Here is an 18,361-nt window from a genome sequence, read left to right on the forward strand (position 1 = left end):
TATACAATTTTTATTTTAAAAATAAATTAAAAAAAAGAAAATGCACAGGTTAAATAAACAAATAAATGGCAAAAGAGTGATATGGGTACCCAGGACTTTAGAAGATAGAGAATGGTACAGGCTGAAGAAGTTTTATATATAGGCAAGTCTCCATACGCTAATGAGGCTTAGGAATACAAGTCCAAAAATCTCCCTTTAGCAACAAGTGTTTGTGACCTTAAAATCACTTGCTACAAAGCATCAAATAAGGAATTTTACAATTAAAAACAACAAAGAATCTTCAGTGATGAAAGATTTTTCAATGTCCGAGGGTACTCTTCAGTTAATCATTATAATAAAACAATATCTTGAATTCTTTCAGCTAAGAGTTTGGCAGAGCACTAGAAATCACCTGAGCCGTCTCACCCTAAAGCCTGTGTTAGAGGCTCACCACCTAGGGCTTAAAATGGAGAGGAGACATAAGGAAAAACAGTGTGACCCAAAGCCTAAGTTTTTCCAAATTAAATATCCCAGAACTTCAGGACCCCCAGGTCAGAATGCTATGTGCATGGAGATACTGATCACAACATTATGAGAGAAACTTAAATGTACCAATAAAAGAAAAACTATGGTAACCCTCTTTAAGAACATTCTCCATCACTAAAATTAGAAGTATTAAGATTCTGCAGCAACATAAAATACTGAACTGAATACATATAAGATGTAAGAAATGCTCACAACAGTGCCTGGCATATTGTTTTTGCATATTAGTGCATTTAATCCTCTTACCACTTACTAGCTATTTGCCCTCAATCAAGTTATGTGACCTTTCTGTGCCTCAGTTTCTTCATCTGTAAAATGGGGATCATAACAGCATCTACCAGAGGGTTCTTGGAAGGATTCAATGAGCAAATACATATAATGTGCTTAAATCAGGACCTGGCAAATAAGAGCACTATCTAAACATTTTATTGAGGGTAGTAAGAACAAGACTGGAGACAAGTGGGGCGGAGACACAGCTGTCTCTTCAGAGTCAGAGAGAAGAGTTTGAACTTCATATGGTGAGTATCAGACAATCACTGAGGGGACATCCTTATACAGGGAGGACACAGAGTGTTCTCAGAAGATTAATATGGCACAGTGAGCTGGAGGAAGGAATGACTGAGGCAAAAAATTTACTATTGTAAATCCAGTGTGAGAAGAAAAGGGGCTAGGTTTGAAGGATAGCAGTAATTATAGCAAAGAGATCTGAAAAGTCATTTAAAGGAAAAATCCATAGAATTCAGTATTGGACTGGATAAGGGAAAAAATGGTAAAGGCTGAGTCAAAAGAAATACATAAAGATTCTAACTGAAATAGGACACTTAGAAAAGGGAACCAGTCTAATAGGTAAAATATTTACAAAGCGGCTTACAAATATGAGACAAATGAAACAGTTAAAGCCACTTGTGTAAGGTTCAAATGTCTGTCACTAAAAGAAATCCCAAGTTTCTTGAATGCTGTCTAGCCCTCTTAACCAACTGACTAGTTTTGCCCATAATCATGCAGGGATTCATTTAAAAAATTAAAATGGCAGCATCAGTGTGTGTCTGCACATACACTTACATAGCAAGCAAACAAAAAGACTGGAAAGATATGCAGCAGGAAAGTAACAGATGTCTCTCAATTAGAATTCTACTTGATTTTTCATTTCTTCTTAGCCTGTGCCCATTAAAAATTTTTTGACTATGAACATAGACTGTCTTTGTAGTTAGGGAAAAAAGTTAAAAAAAATTTTTACATAGAATTCCCATTCTATGTAATTCTACGTTTGTTTCCTACGCTATAAAGAGTTAATTCTGTGTACTCACCTTCATAATCTCTTACTGAATCTTCTGTCCGGACTCCAGCCATGTTATACTGGCTGCTCACAGACTGAGAAAGCATTCCTTCTAATCTCTCCAGTGTGGCTTGGCCTTCTGCTGTTAAATGGGATAATCCTTCTTCATAGGTATAAAATGTAGGGATGTCCCCCTGCCCTTGTTCTAAATAAATAAAAAGCTTTTAAGCTACTAAAAAACAATTAGAAAAAAAAAAGATAATCAATAATGCACTTACTGAAGGTAAGCTAAAATGATAAAAGGCTTCCAGGAAAACACTCAACATTCATTTAACATACATATATCAGCCATCTGTTGAAGACAGAGATACAAAGAAAATGTCTCTACTCTCTAGGATGAGGAGGGATTCCAAGACACAACAAGCCAGTAAACAGCAATTCCCAAAGAATCAAATGTCCAGAGACTAGAAGGAAAAGAGGGTGTTCTTAAAGTTAGAGAGTCTTGTATTATCCCAAGGTGGGAATTTTACACGTAAGTGTTTTTTACTGATTAAAATACATGCTCCTTTTAAAATATCAGAAATTCTGAGGACTTCCCTGGTGGTCCAGTGGTTAAGAATCCATCTTGCAATGCAGAGGACGCTGGTTCGATCCCTGGTTGGGGAACTAAGATCCCATATACCGCGGGGTAACTAAGTCCATGCACTGCAACTACTGAGCCTGCACCCCACAACTAGAGAGCCCGCATGCCTCAACTAGAGAGCTCGTGCACTGCAACTAATGAGCCAGTGCACTCTGGAGCCCGTGTGCCACAACAAGAGAGAAGCCCATGCGCCACAACTAGAGAAAAGCCCACACACCACAACTAAGACCCAACACAGCCAAAAATTTATTAATTAATTAATTTTAAAAAAATCAGAAATTCTGGAAAGTACAGGATTAAAAAAATTAAACTGGGACTTCCCTGGTGGCGCAGTGGTTAAGAATCTGCCTGCTAATGCAGGGGACACGGGTTTGAGCCCTGGTCCGGGAAGATCCCACATGCCACAGAGCAACTAAGCCTGTGTGCCACAACTACTGAGCCTGTGCTCTAGAGCCCAAGAGCCACAACTACCGAGCCCGCATGCCTAGAGCCGGTGCTCCGCAACAGGAGAAGCCACTGCAATGAGAAGCCCGCGCACCGCAATGAAGAGTAGCCCCCACTCGCCACAACTAGAGAAAGCCCACGTGCAGCAACGAAGACCCGATGCAGCCAAAATAAATAAATTTATTTAAAAAAAAATTTTAATTACCCCCAAATCCCAGCAAAGATGAGAATGTATTTAGATATATAAAGGGAAATCCCAGAAATGAGTGTTCTCAGGCCAGGAAGTGGTACATATGAAGGAAAAGGCTTTAGAGAGCCAAACTTGTATACATGAGACCAGTGGGAAAAAGAAAAGAGAACAGCAGGCACTTCAAGTAACAAGACTCTACACCAAGCTAGTGACTGCACTATGCTCTGGGGAGGTAAAGGGAGATATTCTTAGATCAATCAAGTATGGTTGTGGGAAAAAGAAATTACTTTGGCAATGACATGTTAGATGGAATATGTTAAAGATGTAGATGATACAGGTTCCAAGCAATGGAGAGAGAAGGTTTGTTTTCTGAGAGCAACTTCATCAACTTAAAAGACTCTCCTGACTACCCACTATCCTATCATTTTCCTTCCTTCCATTTATCTCTATCCACTTTCTCCCGAGTAATCTCTATTTTTTGTTCTCAAGCCTTGGAAGCCCACGAAATTTTCTAATTTGCCTGAGACATGAATTGTGCCATTCGCTTTTATTAAAAAACCAAGCTAGACGGATACTTGAGGTATAAAGAACTATAATCCCATATCCTATACAAATAGATGCTTAAAATGAAACACATATACAAACACTTTAAAAAATCCACTTCACTAACCATGAGCTTCCACATCATATTCTTCTCCATCGTAATCATCTGAATCTTCATCCTCAGGATCTGGATGCAAAGCCTGGCATTCACACATTGCAGTGAACATGGCCTCCACTGAACAAGTAAATTAAAAATTTCTAATTAATTTTTTTCTGACCAATGTACAATAAAAATTTAATAAAATAACCATCAGGGCAAATAAATTTAATGAGTAGACAAGAGGTATACTAGGGTCACAACATTTACAAAACCTACCATATTCCAAGGAGAATCAATCTTGAAAAGTGCTTGATAGCAATGGACATGCCACAAAATAATAAGAGTTCATTTCGAAACATTATTGACATCCCTTCATGCCTGGCTGGATTTTTCTAAAAGTAAGTGTCAGTGTCCTGGTCAGACCACTGGCCTCAGGGTGAAGCCCCTCAGCTGGCAGAGCTCTTTCCAGCTATCCTGGCATCTTCCACTCTGGAAATGCCATGAGTCCTCCGTCCTCTATCCAGTGAGATTCACAGTCAACAGCATCAAGTCCATAAAAATAACATATTCCTCCACTCACAAAACATACCAGGCAACACGGCATCTACTGTACTATCACTTCATTCACAATCTTTATATTAATAGTTATCTGGTCCTCAATGATATTACAGATGCTAAAATGAAGAAAAAGCAACAGAACAGAGGTAATGAGGGTGAAGGTAAGTGTGTGAGGGGAGGGATGAGGGAATGCTTCGTACTTAAAGGGAAAAGAACTCCACAGAATACTCACAGGCTGATCTGTCACTAGGCACAAACCTAAATTCAGCAATAGGTTCAATATCATCATCACTGTCTTCCTCTTCTTCATCAGCAACAGATTCTTTTGATTCTTCTAGAAAGGGAATAAAAAAATAGCTTTTTAATGATGTTGTTTATTTGTTTTCAAAAATAGAAGCCTAAAAGAATTTCTTAAAGGATGCTTACTGATATATCTAAATCCTGCAATTTTTTACTTCAAATTATAAGAACATTGTTATTTTAGAGCTAAAAAAGACTGGATAGTCTCTCTGGTCTAGTCACACTGTACTCTGAGTCCTAGGGATTCCAAGCCCCAACGTCATGGTGGGGGTGAGGAAACCTGTACAGTCAGGCTTCTATCAAGTAGAGTTCCATTGTCATGTCTGTTTCTTTCACCTTGAAACAAGGGGTTCAGCAGCAGTTTGTAAACCACTGATGTGATTCATCACCAACAATTTACAGATGAGAAAACTAAGGCCCATGAAAGTTAGCGGACCCAAAAGATAAATTAACAAAGTCTGTTGGCAAGAAAAAAATACAAATGTTCAATAAAGAGAACTAGCACATGCTGCTGGTGGAAGTAGAAATTGCTAAAACCATTCCAGACATGCGTTTATCCTACTACCCAGAAATTCCTCATTTAAGTACATATTATGTACACAAGGAGTTTGTATGTGAATGTTTACTGAACTACTATATGTACTATAGAAAACATAAAAAATGTGAATTAAAAAAAGGAAATAGATGTATTGTAACCTGGCCATACTATGTTTGAGAGATAGCAGCTGAAAATGAATAAATGTGATTTATATGTACCAAAATGAAGAGATTTTAAAATATAAGTGAGTGAAAGAGCTCATTGCAGAATATATATAATACCACTTACATTAAAATTTTAAACACAAAAGAGAACCATTATAGTGCTTATGGGTATATACATATTCAGTAAAAATCTAAAAGCATAGACAAGAAGGACACACACCATCTTTAAGGTGAACTCTGGAGACAGAGTTAGGAACGAAATGGGGAGGGATACAAAAAAGATTTCCGTAGTATTAATATAGTTTTATTTCTTTTAGACTAGAGTAATTATGAAAAATGTTAGAATTTACACTGGACATTAAAAAATGGAAATTTTTTATTATTCTGTACTTTTCAATGTTTGAATTACTTCATAATAATAATTTTTTTTAAATGGTCAATAAAACACTTAAAAAGACCCCAAAACCACCAAAACATGTTCAACCAATCATCTTAAAAATGTAACTTTTGGGGCTTCCCTGGTGGCGCAGTGGTTAGGAGTCCGCCTAACGATGCAGGGGACATGGGTTCGTGCCCCAGTCCGGGAAGATCCCCCGTGTGTGTGTGTGTGTGTGTGTGTATATATATATATATACACACACACACACACACACACATATATATACACACACACATATATATATATATATATAAAACTTTTGTTTAGCATATTACAGTTACCATTTTGAAAAAATGTTAATTCTCCATATAGATGAAGATAAGGTAGAGAGGTATTGAAAGTATAAACTTTCTGGAAAGCAACTTGACAATATATGTTAAGAGCTTTAAAAATATTTACCTTTAATGTAGCAATTCTACTCATAGGAATCAATAATAAGGGGGTATCCACTAAATTTTTTTTACCTTTTATAAGTCATACAAGTTCACTGCAGAATAATGAAAAAATACAGATAAGCAAAAAAGGAAAAAAATTTCAGTGGCCACTGTTAGCAGTTTTAAATAGCAGATTTAATAGGATGTTTTCTGTCCTGTTTCTAATGTTATTAAATTGTCAAATATAATAGAGGTGTCTTCTGTAAAAAGTAAAATACAAAAATATTGGAGAGTTCCAAACAATTCTAAGTAGTTGAATACATTATGGTACTACCAAACTTTTTCAATGCATTTAAAAAACCAGAATAGTATCATACTGTAATTATTATTCTATAACTGAATGGATATCACTTTTCAAATTATAAAAGTAACTCAGACCCAGCAATCCCACTCCTGGGCATATACCCAGAGAAAGCTGTAACACAAAGAGATACATGCACCCCAGTGTTCACTGCAGCACTATTTACAATAGCCAGGACACAGAAGCAACCTAAATGTCTATTGACAGAGGAATGGATAAAGAAGATGTGGTACATATATACAATGGAATATTACTCAGCCATAAAAAGGAACAAAATAGTGCCATTTGCAGAGACATGGATAGACCGAGAGACTGTCATACAGAGTGAAATAAGTCAGAAAGAGAAAAACAAATATCGTATAATATCACTTGTATGTGGAATCTAGAAAAATGGTACAGATGAACTTATTTGCAAAGCAGAAATAGAGACAGATGTAAAGAACAAACTTACAGATACCAAGGGCGGAGGGGGAGTAGGATGAACTGGGAGATTGGGATTGACATATATATACACTACTATATACAAAATAGATAACTAATGAGAACCTACTGTATAGCACAGGGAACTGTACCCAGTGCTCTGTGGTGACCTAAATGGGAAGGAAAACTAAAAAAGAGGGGATATTATGTATACATATAACTGATTCACTTTGCTGTTACAGCAGAAACTAACACAACATTTTAAAGCAACTATACTCCAATAAAAATTTAAAAAAAAAAGTAATTCATGCTGGTATAAATATAAGTAAAAGAGTCAAGACGGATTCAAAGGAAAAAGTCCCTACCCTCTAGTCCTCTCCCTAGAAATAACTACTACTAATTAACACCTTCTTTTATCTGCAGGAACCTATCTTAAGGCAGTAAACAGAAATGTAATATAGCATTTTTACAATTAGGAAAAGAAAATACTACCATGACAAACACTCATCATCTCATGCTAGATCATAGTAGTGTGTGCCATACTCTGTCTCCTTAAAACTTTCTAAATTTTCAAAAATGGGCATGTATTTTTAGTCATTTTAAAAATAATCTAATGTTCTCAACAATAAGCTGATGGTCCACTTTAGAGGTTAATGGAGGTAAGCCAAAGAGAAAAAAAAAGTCTGGATCAGGACCAGAGGAACAAACGCTGGGAAAATAGGATCCACACCTGTATAACAATATAAATGTTCATCTTATATCTGAAACCCTATTAAAATCTCAAATTGAAGGAGCAATAGCTCAATAGGCAAATTCATGGGATTGTCTCTTATGTGCTATTTCAAAGAAAAGCAACCCACTATTTTAAAAGAAAAAGTTTACTAAAGATGTGACAATTGTCTTTTCAACCCCTAAGTTCATTTCTACAGAAGATGAACATATTAAACTAACACAATATACTATATAAACTTCTTATTTAGTTATACTTACAAAAGTCAAGCACAAGATTCTATTTCGTGCCTAACCTGTTTCTCATTCAGAATTCTTACAACTTATTGTGGACAGCCTAAAAAAATGGATTTTTAAAATCTTTCTTGCTTCTTCTTTCATCAACTACACTAGATTTTTATGAATCTTTGTATTTTATCCAAGACTTGGGAATCCTGTACCCTAGGGTTTCTCAACCTTGGCACTACTGACATTAGGACTGGTTAATTCTTTGTTGTGGGAGCCTGTCCTATGCACTGTAGGATGCTTAGTACCATTCCTGGCCTCTAACTAGATGCCAGTAGCACTCCTCTCCACCTCTAGTCATGACAATCAAAATGTCATTGCCAAATATGGGGGGAGGGCAACATGTCCACCACTAAGAACCATTTCTGTAACAAAACAAAACAAAACATGTTCTATCCTAAACTCTTAGAAGCAAAGTCCACTGATCCAAGCCTCTAAGGGTGCCAAATATAAATGTCTTTACAAAGAGAAAGAATAAACAGTTAAACTCAAGAGGAAAAACTAGAAATACAAACGCACAATAGCTAAATAATTCTAAGTGCAAGTATATGGAAAATATAAGGCAGTGCCCATGGGCTTCCCTGGTGGCACAGTGGATAAGAATCTGCCTGCCAACGCAGGGGACATGGGTACGATCCCTGGTCCGGGAAGATCCACATGCCGCGGAACAACTAAGCCCGTGTGCCACAAATACTGGGCCTGCGCACCTAGAGCCCGTGCTCCGCAACAAGAGAAGCCACTGCAATGAGAAGCCCACGCGCCACAGCAAAGAGTAGGCCCCGCTAGCCGCAACTAGAGGAAGCCCATGTGCAGCAACAAAGGCCCAACACAGTCAAAAATAAATAAATAAATATTTTTTTAAAAAGGCCGAACTATTTTACTGTGCTGAAATTTTGCTTCAGAAAGCATTATCCAAAATAAGTCAATTGATTATCACATTGATTATGACCAGAGACTGCTTTTTGAAACATAATATACTACCAAAGGAAGCTCAAGGTTAAATAATACCATACATACAGCCCCGCCAGCCGCAACTAGAGGAAGCCCATGTGCAGCAACAAAGGCCCAACACAGTCAAAAATAAATAAATAAATATTTTTTTAAAAAGGCCGAACTATTTTACTGTGCTGAAATTTTGCTTCAGAAAGCATTATCCAAAATAAGTCAATTGATTATCACATTGATTATGACCAGAGACTGCTTTTTGAAACATAATATACTACCAAAGGAAGCTCAAGGTTAAATAATACCATACATACCTCCAAATCTGGCATTCACCATAACATACAAATGCTCTCGTGGATAGGCATTTAGGTCCCTGGACACCGCATGCAAACTGATGGTGGGGTATTCCAGTGAGAATCCTAATCCAGAGCCATCTAACCAAGACAGGCGGCTGAAAAACATGTTTTAAGTAGATTATTTTCAGAACTTAAATCCTAATTTAATGTCCTAACGTTTATAAAAGTTCAGCTTGGACACTTTTATACATGTGAATAAATTCAAGCATACTGTTTAGAAATATTCCTAAAATAAGAAAACTCAACAGCAGGAACTGAATTTCTTTAAGACCAATTCTGTTATTTTCCTCTATTCAAACAGATTTGAAATGCAGTTTTTCTTAAGTCACAGAAAAGTGACTGTGTTTCTATGCCTTTTTATGCTTGTTCGTATTTGGAATGTCTTCAGGCACCTTTTTTGCTTTGGCAAATCCTCTTCATCTGAGTAAGTGTCAGCCTCTCCAAGAGCCCTCCCTACAATTATTCCAGTCCATAATGATCTCTTCTTTTTCTAAACTGTACTTATGCTCAGTAATATACTATTGAGCACCTAACTCCGTGGTAAAGAATCTTATATGTACCCTGACAGAACGTGAGCTACTCGACAAAACTTGTCATATTCCTTTATTTAACATTCTTCAAAACCACTACCATAGTGCTTAGCATGTAAGTATGCAATAAATACCTAGGAATCACTAATTTCTTCACTAATCCTACATTAAATGATATACACATGAAATGGCTGTAATCATACCACAAGCTGGAAAATAATCATCACATTGAAAGGCAGACTTTATGAAGCCTTTCATTTATTCTGTAGCTTTAACAGAAAGCCACAAATAAGCAACATCTAGTCTTCCCTCAAAAGTGGTCTAATGCAAATATTTTATTGGTATAACAAAGGAAATATATCAAGAAAATCTGTACGTTGAGTTTTGGGCAAGGACTGGCTAATTTTTTGGTAATACTTCACCACTTAGCAGGAAAAAAAGTAGGAAAAAGATGCTTAAGAAACCACAAAAAAAATGTTAATGCAACATAGTGGTTGCACAGGGCTGGAGGAAAATAGAAAGTGACTGCTAATGGGTGTCAGTTTTTGCAGGGGGAATGAAAATATTCTAAAATTGATTGTGTTGGAAATTCCCTGGTGGTCCTGTGGTTAGGACTCGTCACTTTCACTGCCAGGGCCCGGTTCAACCCCTGGTTGGGGAACTAAGATCCCACAAGCTGCGTGGCGTTGCCAAAAAAAATTAATTAATTAAAAATTAAAAATAAATAAAATTGTGTTGATGGCTGCACAACTCTGTAAATAGATTAAAAAACATTTAATTGTATACTTCAAATACATGGATTGCATGCTATGTAAATTATCTCAATGGAGCTTTTCTTTTAAAAAGAGGTTAACGCAATAAAACCCCCATATCTTTCTATTTTCTATACAACTCTAACAAGCCTGGTGGTCTTATTTCTAATGAAGCAAAAACAAATACAATAGTAGAACCTAGGACTCCCTTGTGCAGGAACAATGACAGTATAGCAGTTTGAGAGCATCCACATCCGATGTTAGGCAAGGTTGAACTTTATACCTTAGTCCCTAAAGGAAATCAACGTCTAATAGCACAAGTGTGTAACACTTGACCCTCACTTATCAAAAGCAAAGGCAGAATTAGATTGTGGTAAAATTGTACAACTCTGTAAATACACTAAAACATAAGGAACTGTACACTAAAAAAAGGAAAAGCGAAAAAATATGCACTGTCATTTAGAAAGACTTCCATTCAACATGCTTATTAAAAAAAGAGAAAAAGAAAACCTGGGAAGCTTAAAGTGATAAATCTTAAGATGCTTAAAGTGGTAAAAGCTCTACAAATGATTTTCCAGAATGACTCATCCCACTGGGTCCAAAGAAATAGATTTTATTATTGTAATTGGATTGTGTGTGTTCTACGGGCCTTTCCTCCACTGCTTTCCTCTTAATGTGGAGAAGAAATAGTGCTCATGTATCACAGAAATATTGCCAGTCCCTTACTAAAACTGTATTACTTTAAGCAAATAAACTCCTTTTTCTCAGCTCAATAACCCCCTGGCATTAGCACAAGTCAGAAAGGAGTACTCCAAATTTCGGTGTCCAAAATGATTTGAAATACCAAAGCCACAAAACTTTCTTTAGTGACTCAATTAGGAGATGGAAAAACTGAAATACAAGCATAGATTCAGTGCCTATAAATTATGGCTTTCACTTTAAAAAGCACATAATAATTACTCTGTAGTTCCTTACTGCAGGCAGAACACAAATGCTACCTCACCACAGCATTTCCTATGGAACTCTCATAATCTTATACAGGAACATGGATTATGTACTATACAGAAGAAAGTTTCAGTTAAAAGCAACGCTCACTCTGATTACTAAGTTTTCATTTTTATTTATTCTCTTTTCATATATTCTAGAAGAAAATCCCTCAAAACCAAAATATCTAACTATACCTAGTCCCAAAGAAACCATGAGTCACATAAGGGAAAATCAAGAATTAGGAAGCCAGTACTGGTGGCGCAGTGGTTGAGAGTCCGCCTGCCGATACAGGGGACACAGGTTCGTGCCCCAGTCCAGGAAGATCCCACATGCCGCGGAGCGGCTGGGCCCGTGAGCCATGGCCGCTGAGCCTGCGCTCCGCAACGGGAGCAACGGGAGAGGCCACAACAGTGAGAGGCCTGTGTACCGCCAAAAAAAAAAAGAATTAGGAAGCCAGTAAAGGTGCAGAGGAATATTTTGCTAACCTCCAATGCTTTTGCAGAAGAATATCACTGTACTTTATTCCTGGCATGGGGAGAAAAACAGGACAGAAAGGTAAGAGAGGTCTTGAATTTGGGCTGGCTTAATTATTTGGTTTTAAATTAATTTTGGAATAAGATATAAAAAGAGCATAATTTATAAGTTTAAGATACCTATTTTTAATTTAAATATTTTATTTCACTTGTTTCAAATGATCTATTTTGAATGATTCATGCCTCTGTTCCCTTATTTGGAAAAAAGTCAACTTTCTATGAAAACTAAGCTTTGAAAATAAGCCCAAGAGTTCTAAATCTCTCAATACACATCTGAAAAACTACCTAAAACCAAATCAGACCCTGCTCCTCTTTGCCTAAAATCCTAAAATAGTTTCCCCAAAACCTTTGGGCTATAAGCTAAGCTCATAAACATGACTCCCTCCTTCTCCAGCTTTATTATGTTTCCACTCTTTCTCCCTCGGTCCATCAGATGAAGAACTGCTGAACTGTGTGTGTGCATGTGTGCACACAGATGTATACCCTGGCACACACAATACTGTTTCTCACCATTGCCTCTGAACATCCTGTTTCTTCTAATTAGAATGTTTCCTCCTAGCCCCACCTCATTCCCCTGACTGTTAATCCTCATTTGTCACATCCTCTAGGAAGCCTTCCCAGTTTGTTGAGATCTTGAGTCTATCAAGAATTGGAAATGCTAAGTGGGAAAGAACAAAAAGGGAAAGAGACCAAGGAGGTAACGCTAACAATCAGTAGAGGGATGAACAACAGTGTCCAAGGTACTGGTAATATTCTATTCTTAACCTGGAGGTGTTATGCAGGTGTTAGTTTAATTATAATTCCTTAAACCATATATTTATAATTTATATTCTTTTTGTATGCATATTTTATAAAAATAGTTTCTTAAAGAAAAAGATTTGTTAGTGAAAGGTTGAAATAAGTAAATTTTTTAAACAGATAAGAGCTAAAAAGGAGTTTGTACTTCCTCAGTGTGATAACTGTATTGTGGTTATACAAGAGAATGTTCTTATACTTAGATTTTTGCTCAAGTATTTACATGTGAAGTGATGACGTGTGTGCAACTCTCAAAAAGCTCAGAAAAAAAAGAGAAAGAGGTAAATGTGGCAAAATGTTAACAACTGATGGATCTTTGCAAAGGAGCCATGGGTATTAATTAACAACGCTTGCAACTTTTCTTTAGGTTTGAAAATTTTCCAAATGGAAAGACAAGTATAGGACCTTCCCATAACAGGATTTATATCATAGAAGAGCGAATACACAGAGAAGCCATGGAGAAAAAGGGGATTGAGTAGGGGCTAGGAACATATCTGTGTTCCACTTTCCACCCCGTAAAAGAAACTGCTCTTCCAAGATCACTGAAAGTCTCCTTGTCAATACCCAATAGGTGCTTTTCAGATATGATTTTATTTGACTGCTCCTCTCACTTTTCTCAAGTCTATTCTTCTATAACCTACCTCTTAGTATAGATGTGTCCCCAGGGTTCTACCCTTGGTCCTCTTCTCTTCTTGGGTATCTCTTCTATCCATCTTTAACACCACTCTCCCAAGAAACATGCTCATATGTGCAACTAATCCACACATATACAGACCAAACTCATTCCCCAAACTTGCTTTCCCTCCCATCCATATTTCCTATCTCAGTGACTGGCCAAAAGCGTAAGCTTTGCTCAGTGACTAGATTTCCTTCTAAACCAAGGGTTCTTTACATCTTTTTGTGCCCTCTGTGGTAGTCAGAATTTTGGGCCCCATGACTCCAATTTCCCCTGGTGTCAAACCTGTGAATGTGTTATGTTACAAGGCAAAAGGGACTTTGTGTATGTAATTCAGGTTACTAATCAGTTGACAATAAAATAGAGAGATTATCCTGGATTATCTGTGTGGGTCCAATATAATCATGTGACCTCTTAGAAGCAGAGAATTTTCTCTGGATGTAGACAAAACTGATGCAGAAGTCAGAGAGATGTGAAGGACAGAAGGATTCAATGTGTCACTGTTGGCCTGAAGATGAATGGAACCGTGTATCATGGAAATGGGAACCTCTATTCTACAATCTCAACATTTAAGACAAGTCTATCTAACTGTGAAAGTACAAAGTGCCCCAGGTACCCAAATAAAAGAGCAATTCCTTCTAGGAATGAAAATGAGAGTCAGGTCCCTCTGGATATAACCCCAACCTGCGTGGCGTTTAAGGTGTTCCTCTCCCCACCCATACCTACAGAAGAAAACCTACACGCCTTAACCAAATTTTAAAAATACTGCACAATCTGCTCTAAACCTACATATCCTGCTCAGGGTAACACCTCCCGCTCCTGTTCATCGAGAAGGCAGGCACACTGATGACTCTAACTCAGGGCCTGGAAACTCAAAACCTTAAAATGAGACCTTGAATAAAGAGCAACACCCCACCAGACCTCCGGTAAACAGGCGGGTAAAAAGCATAATGAATGAGGAGAGAAAAGGCTCCGAACAAACCACACTGGAACAGTCAAATCTTACCCCCAGCAGAGGCACCCCCAACGGAACGCGGAGCACGCGCTCCCCCGCCCCGCAGCCCCAGAGGTCTTGGTGTCGCCCCGCTCCTCCGCACCGCCCGCGCCCTGGGGGAAGGAGGTGCGCAGGAAGCCAGCACTCGGGACCAGAGACCCTACCTCTCAGCGATATAAAGCGTGCCGGTGCCGAAGCTTTTCCCGTTTAGCACGGCCTCAGTATCTGGCTGCTGCTGCCGGAGCCCCTCAGCCGACCCAGGCGGCGGGAAACTTTTGAGAAAGCTCATTGCAACAAGGAGCGCAGAGAAACGAGTCAGCAGCGAACTAAAGAACAGCACTCCAGCCTCGCCGCGTCCCGCCCCGGAAGCGGTAGCAATTACTCAGGAAGAGCAAAGTCTTTGCCCCGGAAATTCCAGCGCCATCTACCATAGAAATGAGACGTTCTAGGACAAACTCTCGGAGGCCTGAGAGGACCGAGTTTGTCACGTGACTCCTTTTCCTCTCTCCCTCCCATTTCTGAGGCTTCAGGCTTATAATAACGGACTCTTCTCTCTCCGACCTCCTACCTCAGGGTCTTCACAGCAACCCTGTGAGAGAGGAAGCACCACAAATAATAAATTACTTTTTCTGCAGAAGGGGAAACGGGACCGTGAGACAGGGAGTCCTTGCCTGAGGTTGCCTAGGAAGTAGAGAGACCACACTGATTTACAGGTCGGAGGTCTCCTAACTGGGTTCTACCCTTCTCACCTGCGCCCGCCTCATCTAGGCCTGTTCACGTCTCAACAGCCACGCCCCAGACATCAGTCTAGGTCCTAAGGCCGGCCTAGTGCACGAGCCACATATCCCCTGGTCTCAGACGGGCAAACGAGCGCAAAGAGGTAATTAATTCTAGGTGAAGAGCTAGTTATGTCAGTAAGCAGATGGGGCGCTGAAGGGAAAAGAATTAATCCACTAGATTTGGAATTTTTTGCTTTATTTCTTCGTTAGGCGCCGAAGAGCAAAGTAATAAGAGCAATAAAAACTTCTAAAATAATCTTAATAGTAGCTAATGGTAACTGGGTGTTATGTGTCAGGCACTGTTCTAAGCACTTTACCCTTATTATTTCTTCATTTCCTCTTAGTGACAGCGATGTGGCAAAGATGGAGTTGAAAGAAGGCGAACTAGTGGAAAGTATGTACCAGGAATAGATAGATCTGAGATCCTGAGGCTTCCTTACTGACATGCGGACACATGGTGGCTGTCAGCTAGGCCCTCTGTGGGAACTATCAGCTGAAACACATTTACAAAGCCTCTCCCTGTGGCCTGAGCTTCCTCACAGCACAGCAGCTGGGTTTCGAAGTTGAGTATCCCAAGAAATAGACTGATAGAAGCTGCATGGCCTCTTCTCACTTAGCCTTGGAAGTTACAGAGTGTAACCACAGGTAGGATATGCTGGATTTTTCATCTTTTTTTTTTTTTAATGAGCTCTGTAGTACTATATATGCCTTGAAATGCTTGCATCCCTGTCTAAACATCTTGACTGCAGGTTTGGGACAGACTTTGAGGCAGAGGCACCCAACCGAACTGTGCCCAGATTAATGACCAACAGAAACTGTGAGATAATAGCTGCTGGGTTTTTGTTTGGTTTGGTTTGGTTTTTTATTGACCGCACCACGTGGCATTCGGAATCTTAGTTCCCTGACCAGGGATCTAACACGAGCCACCTGCAGTGGAAGTACAGATTCTTAACCACTGGGCCATCAGAGAAGTCCCAAATAGCTGTTGTTTTAAGTTACTGAGTTTTGGGGTAAACACAGCAACAGATAATTAATACACTAACTATAGAGAAGAGAAAGAGAAAGAACCTTGAACAGTATTAGCCACTGTGCTGCTCCTTAAACACTTGACTTGGCAAGCTTATCCATGCCCATTATTTGAATTACCCTGTGTGACTGATTCCCAAATCTATATCTCCATCCCAGAATTGTCTCATGAACTACAGACATTTACACCCTACAGCCTACTAGACGTCTCCACTTGGAAGTTCCACGGGCACCTGTCATTCAACTTATCAAAAACTGAACTTATAAAGTATGGACTTTGGGTGATGATGTGTCAATGTAGGTTCATCAGTTGTAACAAATGTACCACTCTGGTAGAGGATGTAGATAATGGGGGAGGCTATCATGAGTGGGAGGGAGGTATATGGGAATCTCTGTACCATCCCCTCAAACTTGTCGTGAACCTACAACTGCTCTAAAAGAATAAAGTCTTAATGAAAAATGTTGCATTTACGGGAGTTCCCTGGTAGCCTAGTGGTTAGGATTCCAGGCTTTCACTGCTGTGGCCCGGGTTCAATCCCTGGTTGGGTTACTAATATTCTGCAAGCAAAAAAAGAAAAAAGTTGAATTTACAATCTTCTCAATTCTGTTATTTCTTCAATGTCCTGTTTTATGAAAAAATACCACCTTCCATTTAGTTGCTCAGGTTAGAAACCTCGGACTCAGCCTTATTTCCTTCCTCTCTTTCACTCTTCATATCCAGTAATAATAACAATTATTATTATTATTTTAACAAGAAAATAGCAACTAACACTTACGGAGGGCTATGTGCTAGGTACTAACTGTTTTAGGCACTTAGTATGTATCAACTCATTTAATCTTCACAGCAACCCTAGGAAATAAATGCTGTCATTATTCCTATTTTACAAATAAGAAAACAAGTAAGAAGGTTGAAGTAACTTGTCCAAGGTCCATAGCCACCAAGTGGCAGAATATGATTTAGAACCTAAGCTGCTGGGCAGCACAGCGTACACCCTTCAACCACTACATTCTAATGCCTCCAATCAACCAAGTCCTGTCATTTCTTAACTCCTATCTCATGACCTGACCCCTCACTCTTCCTCCAGCCCACTTCAAGCCATGTCACCTCTTAAGTAAACTGTTGTAAGAGCCTCCAGATTGGTCTTCATTCAGTGAACCCAGAGGCCCCATAGTCTTTGGGATAAGAGATACAGGAAGGATTATAATCTTGTGTGGTAAGTGTGGTATTGAAGTCTGCACAGACCCAAGTGCCATGGGATTGCTCTGAATGAGAATCCAGAGAGAACTTCATGGAGACCTGGGACTTGAGAGTGAGGAGTTCAAAGACAGAGAAAGAAAAGAAGGAGTGGAGGTGATTCCACTCAATGGTACAAAAGAGGCATGAGATGCTTGAGAACTGCAAGAATTTGTGTGTGGCACATGCTGGGGCTAGAAAGTAGGCAGGGACAATCTGGGAAGGGCTATGTACAGCAGGCCCTTGGCATTCATAGATAGCCTGCCACAAATTATCCCTCAAATCTGTAACAAGTTCTAAGACAGATGGTGAGGTGATAAATGAGCCCAGGTGACATATCTTAGTGTATAGTATTAACATTTTAACTGTATTAAGTCTTCCAATCCATGACATGGGATGTCTTACCATTTATCTGTGTCTTCTTTAATTACTTTCAGCAACATTTTGTAGTTTTCAGTGTACAAGTCTTTCACTTCTTTGGTTAAGTTTATTCCTAAGTAAAAGATTATTTGTATTTCTATACATTAGCAATGAACGACCTAAAAATAAAATTAAGAAAAACAATTCTATTTATAATACCATCAAAATGAATAAAATACATAGGAATATATTTAACAAAAGAAAACTGCAAAACTTTCTTGAAAATTAAGGAAGACCTAAAATAAAAGGAAAGACATCTCATGTTCATTTATTAAAAGACTTACTATTGTTAAGAAACCAATATTCCCTTAAATGATCTGCAGATTAAATGTAAGTCCTATCAAAATTCCAATTGCCTTTTTGACAGAAATTGATACACTGAACCTAAAATTCATATGAAAATTCAAGGTACCTAGAACAGTCAAAATAATCTTAAAAAAAAAAAAGC

General features: G+C 38.6%; 1 protein-coding gene across 6 annotated transcripts in view; it reads right to left on the reverse strand.

Moving 5' to 3' along the window:
* The window catches only part of CLNS1A (chloride nucleotide-sensitive channel 1A), a 34,891-nt gene extending 20,066 nt beyond the window's left edge, over positions 1–14,825 (reverse strand). For 2 of the 6 annotated variants that reach the window (XR_003003700.1, XM_024749334.1), the window contains exons 1-5: positions 14,619–14,811; positions 9,146–9,282; positions 4,509–4,610; positions 3,746–3,853; positions 1,830–2,003 (exon numbers count right to left, since the gene is read on the reverse strand). Coding sequence is in view for 5 of the 6 variants with exons in the window: in XM_024749334.1 (XP_024605102.1) it covers positions 1,830–2,003; positions 3,746–3,853; positions 4,509–4,610; positions 9,146–9,282; positions 14,619–14,743 (646 nt within the window). In the remaining variant the exon portion in view is untranslated. Of the gene's footprint in view, positions 1–1,829; positions 2,004–3,745; positions 3,854–4,508; positions 4,611–9,145; positions 9,283–14,618 lie in introns of all 6 variants that reach the window. The other 4 variants (XM_024749361.1, XM_024749351.1, XM_024749324.1 and 1 more) reach the window with 3 other exon arrangements.
* Positions 14,826–18,361: the final 3,536 nt, after the last annotated feature.

This window comes from Neophocaena asiaeorientalis, unplaced genomic scaffold (genome assembly GCF_003031525.2).
Source record: "Neophocaena asiaeorientalis asiaeorientalis breed wild unplaced genomic scaffold, Neophocaena_asiaeorientalis_V1.1 scaffold363, whole genome shotgun sequence".
NCBI classification, from domain to species: domain Eukaryota; kingdom Metazoa; phylum Chordata; class Mammalia; order Artiodactyla; family Phocoenidae; genus Neophocaena; species Neophocaena asiaeorientalis.